This window comes from Morone saxatilis, unplaced genomic scaffold (assembly GCF_004916995.1).
Source record: "Morone saxatilis isolate NCDOM2014 unplaced genomic scaffold, NCSU_SB_2.0 Contig9, whole genome shotgun sequence".
Taxonomy (NCBI): Eukaryota; Metazoa; Chordata; class Actinopteri; family Moronidae; genus Morone; species Morone saxatilis.
Genome location: NW_023340268.1, coordinates 6,582,956 through 6,600,878, shown reverse-complemented (window position 1 = coordinate 6,600,878; position 17,923 = coordinate 6,582,956). Strand labels below are relative to the sequence as shown.

The 17,923-nt window shown below is 38.6% G+C and overlaps 1 protein-coding gene across 3 annotated transcripts in view; it reads right to left on the bottom strand.

Moving 5' to 3' along the window:
• Positions 1–17,923, bottom strand: part of samd12 (sterile alpha motif domain containing 12) — a 95,499-nt gene that overhangs the window by 72,876 nt on the left and 4,700 nt on the right. For all 3 annotated transcript variants that reach the window (XM_035681627.1, XM_035681626.1, XM_035681628.1), the window contains exon 2: positions 4,090–4,298. In XM_035681627.1, coding sequence (XP_035537520.1) covers positions 4,090–4,298 — 209 coding nt within the window. The remainder of the gene's footprint in view (positions 1–4,089; positions 4,299–17,923) is intronic.

The window sequence follows — 17,923 nt, the reverse complement described above, 5'->3', positions numbered from 1 at the left end:
GCCTCATGTTTAATCTATGGCTTAGCCTGGGCTCAATTACAAATCCAGCTAGGGAGCTGGATTCAGCTTCAGCCTAATATTTAAAAATGAACACCGCTGATGTGTTGAACTGAAATTACTTTTCTACAGGTATGCACTGTATTGAGGTCTGGATTTATTACGTCCTCACATTTATCCTCTTTATGCACTTCTGCTCTACATGAAAGGCAGATGAATTAACTTTAACGCCTTTGATTTTCCTCTAACAACACGATCCTCTGCATTTTTTTGACATGGTGTCCTAGTATCTTTATCTTAGTCAACAATCTTGACAAGATGTTGAGTTTCCCACCACCCGAGGAAACATTTTGAATTATATATAGGGCTGGGTATCAAACCTGAATGCTGCTTTGGTCCTGACCAAAATGTGTGCATAGCACTGAGTATTGAAAACTTTCAAGTACTGAAAGCTGGCATCAAAGTACGTATTTCTGGTACATCTTCACCTACTTCCAAGGTGCATGGAGAAGGGAAAAAGTCTGAAAATGTCAAAACTGCAGTAGTATATCCACACAATCTCTCAATACTCTTATTGTGAGACCAATGTGTTTTGGCCTGTTGCCTACATCAGGGTCACCATACAGCACAAGATTTTTTTATAAAACAATTGCTAAGGTTTTGACCTCTTCAGTTCCTGATTCAAAACAAGATTTTGGCAGTTTGGCTGTGGTTTATTCGTACTGTTTTGTAGAAAAACATGTATAAATAGGTATCAAACTCGGGTATTGTAATATTGTACTATCAATACTCAATCTGTCCAAATGTTACTTTATAGAAATTAGATTATCTGTCACAAACCAACCTCTGAAATATGATTTGATATGTGTACAATGTACAATATAACTATATAAAATGTTATATCTTATCACCCTCAGGGATGTAGTCAGTAAAATACACTACTTCACTTTTTACCTCATATATGGTCAAAATCACATATGTAAAAACAAAGTTTATAGACAAAAAAAATGACAAAAATTCCTCTTGGACTCGGTGGCACATCAGCATACATACATTTATCCTATCTAATGTAATTGTAAAGCAATATTATAGCAGCTGATGTATGATTTGACTTGCACATTTTCCTTTTTATAGATGCTCTAACTGCTGTTGTCTTTAACTGTTAACAGTGAAGTTAATAGTTCCAGTACTGCAAAACCTCCCATCTAGCTCTTAATAAAGCTCAAACCCAAAGTATAAATAAATACTGTCTGGCCCATGGCTGTATTGCATCATAGAATAGATTGCCATTTTATGTAATTACAGTCTTTATGCACTTGACCTATTGAATTTCCCCCAAAGAGATAACTCATTCTTAACTGCAATCTAGACACTGAGTCTGAAAGCTTAGTCAGTTAAATTATTTCAGTTAATGCCAAACATCCTCCAGGTCTCTAATGCAATTCAGATTTAGCTGCTGCTTCATGGTGATATAAAATTACACGATGATGCCCACAAAAAACACACAGCATAGATAGTATGTTACTGATACTGTGTTTTTTTTTTTCCATCACCACAGAATTACCACATATTAACTTACAGTTACAGCACAAAACAGAAAGGACAGAGCATCTCCACTGTCTCCCTGTCTCTCTCTCTGTGTGTGTGTGTGTGTGTTCGCACTAATTGAACCCAGGACTGGCTGTCTGTCTAGTATTTCAAAAGCTCATCCAGGGCTTACACAGAGGACTATGTCTGACTCAAAAGTGCTTCCACTTGCTTTGATTGACAGCTGATTACCACAGATTCTTCTCAGAGAAAAGAAAATATGAGAGTGTGTGTGCATCGGGAGTGATCACTCCTGTCTCCTCCCACTGTCCCAACCACGGTCTATTTCTGGAGAGGAAGTAAGGAATTTATTCTGCATTGCTGATGATGGGTCCTTTGATATATTATCAGAAACACTGAGGAAGAGTTGAAACACAGCCTGCAACAACAGCTTTTATTTCCTTGTTTATTCCCTGGTCAATTCTTTGTTTGTACTGAAGAGGTGGATGTAGTGGATTATTTTATGTAAGTGGGTGGTTGATTTGTTTTGTGTGTGCCATGCAGTCAAATTACAGTACAAGGAAGGTTTTGTACACAAACTATAATTTGACCACAAATACAATCAATTTAGTGCTAAGTAAATGTGCAATGAAACCACCACAGGCCCTCAGTATGAATTTCTTGTCTCAATGTGATTCATGTGAAAACATACTACAGCCATGCTAGCTCCTCTGTTTAGGTGTAATTGACTAAATGCTAGCGTCATTGTGCAAACATGCACACGATGACATTGCTAACATGTTGATGTCTAGCTGATAGAAGCATTGCCATGTTAACCATCATCATTTAGCATGTTAGCATGCTAACATTGTTTACTAACACTAAACATAAAGTACAACAGAGGATGATAGGAGATAGTTTTGCAGGAATTTGGTCAGAAACGGAAGTATTTCACAAATTCACACTATATTATTTGACCTGATGGGATTTTGTTTTTACAGCCAAAATATTAACTGTTTCAGTAAACATTCAATATCACCACTTTAAAGCTGATTATTACTAGTAGGCTGCAAACGACAACCTGACAAAGTTAGCTGGTGAACACCGTGGAGACATTTTAGCAGCTAAAGAGTGATATATTTTCCTCAAGAGTTGGTAGCGACCAACACAGAGCTAAAAGAGAATAAATATTTGACTTATAATTGTCAAATGGCCAGAAATATGACTCCAAATGAATGCTAATGTTGCTCCATGTCCACTGGATGTGTAAAGGCCAAGGCCAACTGTATGATAACAGATTAGCCAAAAAACCTCCATCATCACCCTCATCTCGATAATACCTGTATGTACAAGTTTTGTTTACAGCTTGTTCTGCTGCCCTAGAGTAGCCAAAATAAATAACTAAATTAATGCTTTAAAATCATACATATCTATCTCACACTCTATGTCATTAATTAAAATTTAGAAAATCATGTAATTTTTCTCTATCTGTAATTTATGGTAAGCTAAAAAATTTAAAAATTGCATCCCATTTTCAAAACACTTGTATGTATTGCAGGTGCCAAATTATTTAAGCCTAGAGGAGGTTTCTGAGACACATAGCAAACATTATATCGCTCTAAATCAGACTAAAACTCTGTTATTTGAAGTGAAGACAAACTGGGAAGTTTGTGGTAGGCTAAATTATCAGTGCTGTGGCAATGCATCATCAACAAGACACTATTTCTGTTACAAGCCCACTTGTCTAGGTGGAAAAAATACTGAGATCTACTTATGTAAAAGCAATACAACAATGTAGAAACACTACAAGTAAAAGTTCAGAAATTCTTTTTTTTAATGAAAATTTGACTTGAGTAGAAGTACAAAAGTCGTGTGATATATGTATCATAAGTAAAAGCAATCATTATGTAGAATGATTTAAGAATAATAATCTGTATCATACAATTGGATTATAGTTACTAATGGATTAATGTGCAAGCATCACTTCAATAGTGCAGCTGATAATTTTTTTGTAATAATAATCTGAATATGCAAAGTAACTAGTAAAATGTCAAAAAAATAAGTGGCACTTATGTACAGTACTTGAGTAAATGTACTTGATTACTTTCCACCACTGAACTTCTAGGATGCTGTAACTTTAACCTGATTTCTTCATGCCATCTTATTTTATATCCAATTCAATTCAATTCAATAAGATTGTGGTGTGTGTGTGTGTGTGTGTGTGTGTGTCTGTGTTTGGCAGTGTCTGTTGAAGTCCTCTGGGTGTAAAATTTTAAATTTTCTGTCTTTGATACCCCCAAGTGGTAGCATCACAAAAGACACTGCAGGAGGAGGACACTGGGATGAATGGGCTATGCTATTATATATTTTTTTCTACAAACTGAAATCAGAATAACTTGAAAGGTGCTGTAATAAAATAAGCTGAGAAGAAGTCTACACAGTAAGTCAAATGAATTATTTGTGGTGAGTTAGCACTGCACTGGCATAAAGCTGATTCCCATGCTGTCTGGATTAAACAGATGCCAACACTTTTTCTGCGAACGTTGCTTCTGGACCACCTCTTACCCGTGTCAGCTCAGACTCAGAGACTGAGCGGTGTGGCGGCATACGGCGCTGGTACATTGGGGGGCTGACATCCTGGTAGCTCGGGCTGTCGTCGTCCAGCAGCACAGCCCCAGCATCCACCGAGTCCTCCTCTTCCTCCAGCTGTGACGTCATGTCCTCCGGGCACATCTGGTGATCGATGCCATTCTGGCTCAGGTTGCAGTGAACAGCTGTGTGGAAAAATAAATGAACGGATGAGCCATGGATAAGTGCAGAAAACTGACTTGAGTATATTTACGACTATATATATAGTACGACTAAATTAGCCTGTAGTAAGTATATCATTTATACAACCAGAATTAATTAAAACTCACTCTATTTAATCACTTAGGTTGTAGCAGTAATGTATTGAAGTTGTACTTTACTATGGAAAGACTTACATGTTAATGCTTTTCAGTACTTTTTGCTTCCAAAATAGCACTATACAATCTGCTTAACAGTATCCCGAATAAATTTTAACTGGATCTATTTATTCAAGGTTATTTCCAACTGTTTTACAATTTCATGGTACTAAGTCTACTGATGATATTTCCATCTGTGAGCATGTTGAATCACCCCAAGTCCTCCCACACTGAATGCTTTACTGCAAAAAGTCCACTAGATGGCGGCAGATAATAAAACATGGTGTGTGAGTGGCCTTTGAAGCCAGGTCTCAATATAGTCTGTAATACAGTACACTGTTTTTGCAGGTAAGAAATCAATTAATCTAACCATCAAATGCCACCAGCGAATAATAATAAAGATGCAAGCTGTGTGCTGAGAGATGAACTAATTTAAACTGGGACTTTCAAAGGCTGCTACCAATTTATCATTTGGAAACTCGAAGCAAGACTACAGTATGTAAGTTTGACATTCTTCCTGTTACAAATGAAAAGCGGAATTCATAAGAAATAATAAAAAAACAAAATTCAATACTCTTTTGCTGCTTTAGCCTTACCTGGTCTGGTTTGACCAGTAGCTGTTGGTGGCTATTGTAAGCAAACTTTCAAGAGAATATTACTAAGTAAGTTTGGCTTTATTACTTTTCTTTCTTTACTTCTGCTATTGCAACTTGTATTAGCTACATTCTACAATTTACCATTATCACTGTGACCTGTGGCAAATGTGTCTTTTCCATAATCAGTTATATTTATGAAGCTGTCTCACACTATCTACTGTTCGTCCATTGTCTCACATTTTGATGCGCAACAGAAATGGTGTCCACCAACATCTCACTGAAGTGGATTTATTATGCATACTATCATCATGAGTATTTACTCACTTTCTTTCAACACATATTTATTCAAAACCCAGAATTAGCATGCGGGGACACCAGACCTGCATCAAATCCAGAATACACACATACAGATTAAATACAGTATGTTTGCATAGATTTAACAGATATTTAACTTGTATAATGGAACTCTCGACCTTGTCCCATCAAAACCAAAGATAGATAACTGAGCAACAGCAGGTTTTATCTTCAGCTGGACAGAAGCATCAATTCAGTGAAAGTGAGTGGGCCTTAATGAGACATCAACATCTGTACAGCTATAAATCCATGTAAGACTCTTACTTGTTATGACAAACTGGCAAGTTCAAATTTAAAGCAGGCGACTTGAAAATAAAGACAGGCTTTAAATCCACTGACTCAAACCACATCCAAGTTATGGTGATTATGTTTCAGTGGAGGCAGTATAATATGTATAGACTGGAGCTTTCAGGAGATTAAGGACAAAATTCACATATCAGCAGAATGCTTGAATTCTTATAAACTTGTATCGTACCACTTTGCTATTTCCTCCATGAAGTGATTATTTTTAGTTTAGTTTTGTTTTTCATAGGAAGTGTCAGGCTCAGGTACTATTTTAGTCTCATCAGCCAGTGAAGCAGGCACAGAAGCGACAGCCAGCAGTGAGTTGTGAGGTGTCACTGAAATAGGCCATTTGTCATCATGCAATCATGCAATCTGCCCATTTGTTCTAAAAACACCGGCGGCTCATTTATATGGAATGGGAGCCAAAGACCCTTTTCATCACACCTGAAGTCTGCCCCGGCTTGTGCTGCAGCTGCAGATTAAAGGTCAGAGCAACGTTTTTCAAAGGCAAAGACATTTTGCTTTTCCTGAATGGTCTAAAGAGTGCGGGAATTAACTTGAAAACAGAATAGATATCTGCAAGAAAAGCTCATCTACAAATACACAGATTCAGACACACTAACAGTGACACTAAACATGTTAGAAGCAAATGTGATTATACATAATAAATGCTACAATAAACCAATGTTTGACATCCTTGATGGACCATTTGGTGTTGGCTGGGTTTAAAAATGTGACAGCCACATATCAGCCAAACCAAAATTTCTGTCTGTTTGCTGGCAGGCTCAGCAAGCCCAGGAAAACAGCCAATTAGGGACTTATGTCAGGCCACTGTCGCTGAGCAATTACAACTCTGACGCAGTCCAGGATGATGGGAACAAGACAATAACAACAGCAACAACATCTGTGCTGTCATTCCATATCACATGAACAGGAGTGTGAAAGCTTTCTGTAGGTGGTCCTGTCCACCTCATCACCCAACATGCTGTGTGATTCAGTGAACAAATATGCTGCAAACCACATTTATTTGACACAAACCTCTCCGAGAAACATCCCCCCCAATGACCTTAAATCACACCCTCCTCTCAGAGTGGTATTGAAAATGTTTCAGGCCCAATTTTAAAAATCACTTCGCTACATTTTCATTGATTATTCTGGTGATGCATGAGTATTTGTTATACATACTGTCAGAGAGCACTGAACTCTGCACAGGTTTCTTTTGGATGACTGAAATTGGAGACGTAGGAATGTATGCTTCTGAAATTTTTGCGAGTCACACACCATCAGAATGTCAAAAAAATATTAAGTGAACATTGGTTGAAAGTGCATTTACTCAAGTAATGTACTTTTCTAGTTTGTGTTACTTCATACTTCTAATAGAAATATTGTACTTTTTACTCCACTATTTTTATTTTAAAGGGAAATGGTTACTTGTTTTTCAGATCAAGACATATGAAACACTTAAATACAATTTACAATACATTGTTAGTGATTAAAACAGAAGTTTCCAAACTTTTTAGCTTGTGTCCACTTACAAAAAGCATCTGGTTGGGTCACATTTTTGTTAGCAGCTCCACCAAAGAAAGATTTGCCTTCTTATCTCATCAGTACAGTTAGTTACTGTAAAACTAGCTCCACTTCGACCTGCTGCAACAGTAACAGGATACTAAGGCCCTGACGCATCAATATTAACAATCTTATAATGTAATAAATACTAATATCATCCTCAGGGAGAAGAATTAGTACTTCTACTTTGACACATTAAGTACATTTTGTTGATAATACATCTGTACCTCTACTTGAAGTTTTAAGTGAGGTGTTGAAGGCAGGACCTTTGATCCACAGTGTTGGTATTTTTACTTGAGTAAATGATCTGAATGATTTTCCACCAATGTACAAAAATATACTTTTCTCTGTGAGGTGCAAAGAGTATAGAGAATTGATAAAAAGAGCACACCATAAAAGTTTGCTTTCCAGAGTCAAAGAGCAGAAGAATACTGACTAACAGGTTTAACGAAGGACGAACGGATAACACAGAGCAATATTATAAAGTGATATCAGAAACATGGCAGAGCTGCAGACCTGCTCTGTTTTGATCCCTGATAAGAAACAGAGGTTTTGAGATGCCTCATTTAAATCACAGAGAGAATATACATGAGCAGGCCATGTTTTAAACAAAGCCAACTTGAGATGCGTAGCACGAAGCATTGCTCCCTCTCACTGCTTCTTTATTCTGCTCTCCTTGCCTCCCAGCTCACTCTTTCCCCTCTCTTCCTCGCCCTGACTCAATTCATGACTGCTGTGAAACAACTCTGGAGGAGAAATGAATTATACATTCCCTGCTAAAAGCATCTAAACAATGGTACAGAGCAGACTAAATGGATAGAAGCAAAGATGGATGACAAGATGATGAGAGGGCTTAGGGAAGTGGAGGAACACAGCACACAGAGGGAGGACAGTTGCATATCTCTCTATATTTTAAAGGGAGGAAGGGTGCATGGATAGAGAGCTAGAAGATAGAGAAATGCTTTTTTTTAACAGCAACAGTTACTATAAATAGCACCATTACATTCTTCCCTATCTCCTCCCTGACATGCGCCGTGCAAGCATTGTGAAGGAAGAGAGATAGATGAGGGAGGATGTCTGCCTCCTTTCTCCCGCTCCTTTTTTTTTCTCTCAATGAGATTCAGTAAAACAAGGGGAGATGAGGGGAGAAAATGAATGGAGCGCACGTGGAAGTGGTAAAGAATAGCACCATCTCCGCACAGCCAAATGCATTACTATTATTGAGCGGAAGATTAAGAAAGAATTGGATTAGTCTTACATAACTCTGTCTCTCCTAATTGCTGTACATGGTTTCGAAAAAGGAGCCATTACCAACCAGTCAAATTTGAAAAAATACCACCCGACAAGAACACTGTGTATACATCTGTGTGTGGTGGAGCATGTAATGAGGAAGTACTGCTTAATTCTTTTTTATCTTGTATTATTACACTGTGACTCATGATCAGATGAGTGCTGCTAAACAAATACATGCTCCTATATTTAGAGACGATCTGAACCTTTTACTTCTTTGTTACCAAAACTGCATCTTAACCAGCAACAGGACTCTCCGTGCTACATTAGTTCTTACCCAAAGATTACTGACTATGGAAGAGTTCTTCAAACCTTTATTGAGGCAAGAAAGCGTTGTTGAGATGTTCAATGCTCCCTTTTTTTATCCTGTCAGTTTGGTTCGGAGTGAATTCCGGTCCGATGCCCACTTCTTTTACCTTTATGCTACCACTGCTCCAGCTATCATAATTTTCTGAGCTATAGCTCTCAACCAGATAATAGTGAATATGGAGTTAACATCACAACATCAGATGGATAATAAACATGACTCTCTACATTATTACAATGCTCAGAATATGGACCGAAGTTCTGTAGAGAATGAAGTTGTATAATCTAAGATAAAATGGAAATACTCAAGTAAAGTACCCCAAAATTGCACTTAAAGGTCCAGTGAGTAACATTTAGGAGGATCTATTGACATAAATGGAACATAATATTCATAGGCATGTTTTCATTAGTGTATAATTACCTGAAAAAAGGATGAATTGTATTTTTTTTACTTTAGAATTAGCTGTTTTTATCTACTGAGACAGCAGGTCTAGGAGTCTATCGCATTGAACCGCCATGTTTCTACAGTTACCAATAATGAACAAGAATGACCAGTCACAAACAGTTTCACAGTCACTGTAGTTTCTCCTACACGCTTGGAAGACCAGTTGGTTGGTTGCAATCTGCAGCTTCACTGTTAGATGCCACCGAATCCTTCACACTGGTCATTTAAGTACAATAACTGAGTAAATGTACTTAGTTACTTTCCAGAACACTAAGCAAATCATTGATAATTGATGGAACATAAATAAGATGGAATGATTATGTCAATATTAGGATATCATAAGTTCAGATTTAAGTAATTAACTGTTTAGTGTTTAATATGATTACATTGGACTTTAAGACATTTTAAGGACCTGAGGACGTGCTCACTATATCAGTTGTGTAACTTGGTTGAATGCTATAAACTGTGAGGTTTTAGTAAGCCACATGACTGATTGGCCAAGTGAATTCTTAATAGGGTTAATAGAGGGATGTAAATTATTTATATTATCAGGGCTGACATCTCTATCCTTAAAGTGCACCCGTGGCAATAACCCTGCTGAAATACAATGCATGTTTCAAACTGGGGCAATGGGAGAAGCCAAACGCCATTTTTCTGTGCTGACTTCAGAGCCTGTGTTTCACAGCCCGGGCTGGTTCAAAGTGAAACCAGTAGTGGGTCCATAATCAAAAGTGAAGTTTGCTCTGTGTGGGCGCTCAGGCTTATAGTGATCTCTTTCTCTTTGGCTGACTCTCAAAGTGCAGCAGAAGGAATTGTTTGTGAATAGAATCATCTGTATGACCCAGAAACAAAGCCTGGAGATATAGAGGCCAGGGTAAGCCAGACCAGATGACTGTGGAGATTGTACCAACTCTGCACTGCAGCTATGAGACCTTTGTTCTTTTGACTGCTTCCAGGACATTTAGCAAAAAGATGAAGCTAACAAAAAATCCGTTAATAGGCATGTGCACAGACAGGACGGATGTGGGTGCAATAATTCCCAAACCAACTGTGCCAAAAGACGCTCTTGGGAATTTGAAGAGGTGGTCTGGCACCAAACCTAGCAGGATCTCCGCAAAATTACATTTCAGTCATCCACGCAGCTGTTACTCTTTTTATATGTTAACAGTGGCTTGGAGCTGAATCACAAATCAGTCCCACACTGAAAATAACTAAGCAGTTCAGGAATGGATGTGTGGATTGGCACATATTTTTCACAGAGCTGGTCGGCTTCCTCCATCTGTCATCTTTCTCTCCAATCAGCTCACAAACACTCACACAAATTTGCATGCATCAACAATAATACACATACTTGTACACAACCCTGTGTGTGCACACACACAAGGATGCACACACAGACTGCAAAAATGCCGTCTTAACGCTGCATGCATTGCTGATTCTCACCCAGTTTGTTCTGGGAAAGTGAGCAAATCTCGCTAACCGGCTGGGGTGTCAATTTAGTCCGTATCTCCAAATTAGAAAAAATGTACAAAAAAAGAATGTGTGAGAAGCGTGTGCCTGAGGACCTTGGAAAGAGTATCTTCATCAGTGGGGGTCAGAAGACACAGTCAGATCCTTGTTACAGGCTTACAAAAGTACTAATTAGAATATCTTTGAAGGGTAGAAAGAGAGAGGAGAGAAGCACATCGCCTGCAGTAAAGGATGTTTTTGGACAGGAGCCTGAAGGAAGAGATCGCTGCTCAGTGAAATTAAATTTCAGGAAAAGATGAGATGTGTATAGGTGATCTCATCTTTCTCATTTATTCCTTTTTGTTCCTTTAGAACAAAAAATCTCATTTAGTCTTTCTTTGAGTCTAATAATTAATTTACTAAAGAGCACGCCATCAAGGACCATTAACAACAGAACACTCACATCATTAAGACTGGGTATAAAATCTCAATATATTTTGATAGTGGTCAAAATATGTGCGTAGCAATAAGTTAAAAGTGGCAAACGCTGGCATGAAATGTCTGTTCATATTTATACTCTTTATTCTTTATTAAAAAAATGCTTTTTGTAGAAGAACATTTTTTATTCCACAAAGTAGGATACCGAGTCCTAAACCTTGTTAATTAGAACTTTTTGTGTCACAAATGCTAGTTGGAGATACATGATTTGTTGAGCAGATGCAGGTATTTTTTTGCTACAGTTTAGTTTTTTCAATTACTACATTAACACTGTTCTCTTTATTCACACCTAAAGAGAGTTAATTGTGCTGCTCAGTGGCACCTTAGAAATAGACTTTGAGGAAGAAAAGTCTCATTTGAAGTGGAGCTGCAGACACAAAAGGCAGAAATAATACAATTTAATGTTCTGCTCAGAGAGAAAGGATATATAAAATTTAAGTGCTTCCTGCTCTGTAACAAAACTGAAGAGTCGTTCTATCAACATGTTGCAGCAATCTACAGTTTACTTAAAGCTGATTTTAAGTGTCAGATTGGTGTTGCTGCTTTCAGGGGAATGAGAGCACATGGTTATGTAAGCCAACAAGGTATTCTACTTCAAGCCTCACATGGGTTAGGTGTTTCTGTTTCAAACGCTGAAATAAGTAGGGCATGAGTCTGTTACCCTGATGGATCCACAAGTTGTTAATAGACCTGCCGTTTATGGCTTTATCTGCAACATTAAAATTCATGAGCCGGCTCCGCAATCTGATTCAAGAGGCACAGGTGAGCTCAGGTAACGTTCACTGAACACAACATTCAGTGGGTCAGCTCTGTTGCTGAATTTAAAAGCATTCATTTGAACGAATTTGTTGCTACTACACGCTTCATTAGTGGCTTAAAGGCATAAAGAGAAATACCAATTATAAGTCTTCAGCTCATTTTCTGTGTTTTTATTTATCAAACTGTGTCTTGGTTGCAAGCTTATCAAGTCGGTGAAACAAGGGTTAAATTTAATACTGTTGCATAAGCGTAGACTGGTAATATACATGTAATGATCCATTACTAATAAGATATGGCATCTGGAGAAATTCTTGTTAAGTTCCCTTTAGGCTTAATGGCTTTAGTGCATTCATTAATGCCTACAAAGCCTACACAAAAATCTCACTAAACTGACTCAGAATAGAGATTCAAGAAAAGCCTGCACAATTACTGAATGACTAAAATACAATGAAACAGAGACGCAGCATTAACAATTAACATAAGAATCATACAAGCAGTGTTCACTTAAATGACAACGTTTGGCATACTATTTTATGCTCATTAGTTAGCCTGTGTTCACATATATCAACTGTTGAGACAATGAGGATTGACTGCATGACTAACTATCAAAGTGAAGTCATGTAACAAGTTATCCAGCCAGCTAGACTCTCTGTGGGGCTCTTAATTCACCCTGACATCCTATCAAAAGTTAACTGTGCTCAAACTTCACAGACTGCCCTTTCCAACCCCGGGGCTAGATCAGCTACGATTGGTTGGTCCGGTGTCAAGCAGGCGCAGATGTGCTCGGCTTTGAACATTTCTCAGCTGCGGACAGTGAGGGAGGGATAAAAAAAAAAGTCAGATAGATGAAGTGAGAGAGGATGAAAAGAAAAAAGTTGTAGGGATAGATAGAAAGTGAGAATGAGAAAGACAGACAAAATGAGTCAGAGAGACGAAGCCAGAAAGAAAAAGACAGAGTGAAATGACCCACTTTACAGCACAAACACATATGAGCTAAATATAACTGCGGTTCACTTTGGCTCTCCGTGAAGCATCAGGCATAGAGCTGTTAACATGCTCTGCTTCAAAGGCAGACTGTAAAAGGACGACAAAAATAGATGTTTTAATTTGGAGCTGAGTAACATCTATAAATATTTGATTAAACTTCATCTATTTGGCGACCAGAAAATAACTATTGCAGATGAAGTGGAAAGTTTCTTGCTCTCAACAGTGAGACAGTATGTTATAGGTCTTTCGAAACCTTTCACCTTTTTACTGCTGCAATGTTAACATTACCAACCCTAACTTATGGTCAATAAATATGACAAGAATCAACATTAAGGCACAGTGAAAATATTGTTCCAAAATAAATGTCTATCTTTCTATGAAAATTTTGGAGGATAAAACAATATCCTATGTCACAATGACAGCTACTTCTGTTATTTCACTGCCAGCCATTTCCTCTGCTGTCAGTCCACAGCCTTCTATTTCCTCCATGCCCTTCAGTGGCCCTCAGCCATTCTCGCCTCTCAAGATCACCTCCACATCCACCTGCGTACCGGCAGTAGTGTCTGAGTGTGACCACTCTCTGGACATGCAGACTGAACCCTTGCAGACTTCTGTCAAGTCAAGTTTGCAAACGTGCTCGGACCATGAAGGGATGGAATCGGATAAAACAGGACTTCAGACCTCAAAGTGGATTTCTCACTGTTCTTAATGCTACAGTTTTGACATTTATATATAAACTTCCCTTTATATGAGCTGCGTGACCCCTAACCCTAACACCGCTAATATGAGGCCTATTCACATCAAACAACAGCACATCATAAGTGGAAGTAAAGCTACTTTTGCCTGTGTATCTTTGCAGATTATAACAGTAAAATCCAAATTATTCAGCTTTTTTAACAATACATTTACAAATAAAAAAAGCATGCAAAACGAAAATTGTGAAACTCTTGTGTACTGTACACCTTAAGCAGAATCTCTGCTCCACAGAAAGTCCCCCTGAGGCACTATTTTTCAGCAAAAGGCTCTCTTGGTCTCCGCTGGAAGACTCCCATTAAGTCCTTGAGTCTGAAAGTGCAGTGAAGGCCAGAAATTTGTATTAGGCCTTTATTTGCCTGCTCCTTTCCTTGCCAGATCCTCTATTATGCTATTCAGCTTTAGCAGTCCAGCTGTCTTGTTCCTGCCTGGTCTGCCTTGTTATGACCTTTTGCGTGTCTTTAGGGACTTTTGCCTGCCTGCCTACCTTGCCCTTTTTGTTCTGGTTGCCTGTGCTGGCTGCCTGTCTGTTGCTGAACCCCGTTTTTGCTTTGACCATCGACACAGTAAACTTTTAAGTTAACTTTTTGCCTCTGGGTCACGCATTTGAGCACTCAACGTGTTTTAGTGAGCCATTACATGTTCCTCAGTATCATGGATAATATACTGTACAACATTTGCTATCACTGTAGCCTTTAATATTGTTTTTCTTCAAGGGCCTGATAAAATTAGTCGTGTTGTAATTTGCTGCAATGTTCTGCCACCACCCCTTAAACCACACACATTGAGCACTGCTGTAAGTGGTGGATGACACTTGTCACTTCTGATTTTGATTTCAAATTGTTGCATCCCAACTTGACCTTGTATTTCTTAGATTCAATTTCCTACTTTAATGACTTTGCTTCACAACTGTACACCATATAATATTTCCTCATAGGGCTAATAGTGTGGTCTAAAACTATATGTTTCACCTTTTACAGCACTGCTACACCATGCCACATAATGACTGTCTTCACCTGACATTGACTCCCTCCATCTGTGCTTATTCAGTGACACAAAAACCGTCTCAGATCTGCAGCTTCAATCAGTCAGCAGAACTGAGCCCAGAGTACTTCATGGTCATCAGGGACTGGAGCTGACACACCGCCAAGTTTCTGCACTCAACACAACAGGGTGCCAAATGATGCAGAATATTCACAAAAAGCACAAAGGTCGTCGTTTGTGAGAGAGAAGAGAGGCGCACAAAAAGCTGGAAGTGCTTTACAATAGTAAAATGATCGATGAATGACTGGAACAATATTTATCTTTTCCGCTGAGTTTAATCTGCCTGATACTTCATGAAGGTCGATAAAGCTACTGCGAACAGTAGATTTTGTTCTGCCCTGTTAGGTGACACAGAGAAGGGCCCAAACTGTAAGCCAGGTTAATTCTGCAGTGCATAAAAAAAGAAAGTCCTAAATAGAGGTCGGACGCAGCAGAGAATTTTCATAAAATAGAGACAACAACAAATCTAAACTTCTTTTCCCATTTATCCTCCACTCATCTGCATATTTGTCAGATCTAAATGCGGAAAATCTACACCTTTCCCCTTCATAATCACTCCTTGGGTAATTCTTTAGAATGTGCAAGTGCAAAAATGGCAAGCGGCTGACAACTAGAGTTGATTGAGCTGTGACACAAAGCACCCTGAGGCTACAGGTGACACTTTCACACAGTGAGTGAGAAGTCTTAGTGCAGGTGTGACGTGAATATGGAAATAACTACAATTCCCAACATATTCTCCTCTGTGTTGTATTCAATATTCTGGAATGTGGTTATGTTGGCAAACATTTTTTAAATCTCGAGAATGTAGTTCTGCTCAAAATTACAAGATGTTTTCCAGCTGAAGTACCAATTACATTAAACGTATTTATACTGGCCTTGTGGGAGAGCATCAGCACTGCTATTGTTATTATTATCTGTTTCTAGTCTTTGTGTTAAGCTGAGCTGACTGGCTGCTAGCTGTAGCCTCATATTTAAACAAATATGACAGTGGTATCTCATCAACTGATTCTCAGAAGATGAATAAGAACTATTCCTTAAAGGGGCATTAAGCATACTGTGTGGTAACACCTTCAGTCACAATTGATTTATTCCAGTCACTCATTATTTGGTATATAAAATGTCATAAAATAGGCCCTTTTCACAGAAGACATTTTCACATGTCACAGTAGGAAAAGCACAGGAGTAGATAACTTAATTAATGATGGTTTTCAACTGGTATGTTTGAATAGAACAGAGCTATTGTTAATGTAATTAGTAACAGTTGTGCTTTTCCTACAATAACAAGTCAAAATGTCTGCTGTCAAAAGAGCCTACTGCTTCGTCTTTGATGCTGTAGCATGGAAAAAAGAAAACATACAGCCTAGAGAACAACAGAAATGATAAAAGCTTACTCGTGCATTATGCTTAACATTGGATTTATTGCTTTATGGTTGTGTTTTGTTGCCTTGGCATCAGCTTTCTTGATGTTTTACTTGCAGGTGGAACTGTACGAGTCCATTCCCACATATTCTGCCTGAAAACAAAGTGTCCGTTAGGTTTATCCACCAAAGCACCAGATATTGGCTTTACCTTGGATTCTTTTCTCCTAAGCTGACAGTCAGACACAGTGATTCAAACTGGGCCAGCTGAAGCACTCAGGCCCGACACAGACACAATAGAATTGTAATGAGTAAACCCCTGACGTTTGTTAAACAGATTCGCTCTCAGGTACAAGGCAGAGATCAACAGAAGTCTGTTGATGATGCTGACATTGCTAGAGGACAACTCTGTGCCCACTAATACTTTTTTCTATTTTTATTTTCTATTTTTATTTTCTGCTTAGCTCTCATTCTAAATTCCACGCAGCAGCACTTTAGTGTGGTGCATTAACGTTGGCTGTAGGTCCACCCAAGGGATGATTACACAACACTGCTCTCCTATGACATTTACAACATCTTCTGTCATCTTAATCCCTTTTCCCGCTGAGTAAGGTTAGGAGGATGCTCCTTCACCGCGGCAACTCCTGATTAACTCGACTAAAGATGTAATCCTATTCCACCGACTCAAATAAACATGTTTATTCTACTAATTCTATTCCTGGGCTAGATCCCGGGGATGGATTTGAAATGAGTTTTCTGAATGGGTGCACAGGCATGCAGAGCAGGGCAGGGCATATCAAGGAGGCTTGACGCACAGAGGCAAGAGGGAAGGAGTGAAATGAACAACCTCAGCCACAGGGGTAAACACTGATGTTGCTGGACATGGGGTCCAACTCTTGACTTGTTGTGTGTGTGCATATGTATTTACATGCACATACACATGGTTCAGTCACATGTTTATGTTTGCCTGTATCAAACTCTTATGTATCTAGCTCTTAATTAGTGCCCTGATGTCGCGTAGCCTTTTTATAGCCTGCCTAATATTACATAAATAAGACTTAAACATTGAAAATCAAGTGGTTAAGTTGCATACCATTTAACCGCCTTGGTCGTAATCCACCGGGACCTTCATTGCATATCATACCTCTCTCTTTCCCTTTGTGTTCTTGTTGTTATGCTGTCAACTGTCCAATAAAGGTGAAAATCCAAATCTGAGATAGCACTGTGTTATAAAAAATGAGGCTTTGTAAATGTGGGTATGTTGCAATTTTTTACTAATTTGAGCCAACTCTGAAAGGTTATCACAGCAGGAATAATTGGCTCCTCTGTCTTGATGTATGTCTCGTGTAACATAATGCTATACTATTGATGCTACAAGGTAATTTACTTGCAATGTGCGCTTATTTGATAGCCCCACTAAGTGTAATGCAAGCTGACTTTGGATTGTTCTGTGGAAAAAAGAAAGCCAGGTTCAACAACTTGCCTGACTACCTTGCCTACTATGTCGGACCCTGGTGTGCCAACGTGGTGGTCTCATTGGAACTGATGAGGAGTAAGTTTTGACACAGTGCTATTGTTGGTCTGAACACAGCCTTAAGGCAGCACTATACTCCATCAGAAATGCTTGTTGGATGGTACGTTAGCTTAAGAACATCCTACCATTTCTGTAACTTTGAGAAAAAAGCAACAATCTGACATTCACACCCACTTCACACAGTAATTGGTCAGTGCGTTGGCGAGACTGGAGACTGGAGTCTTGGTTTG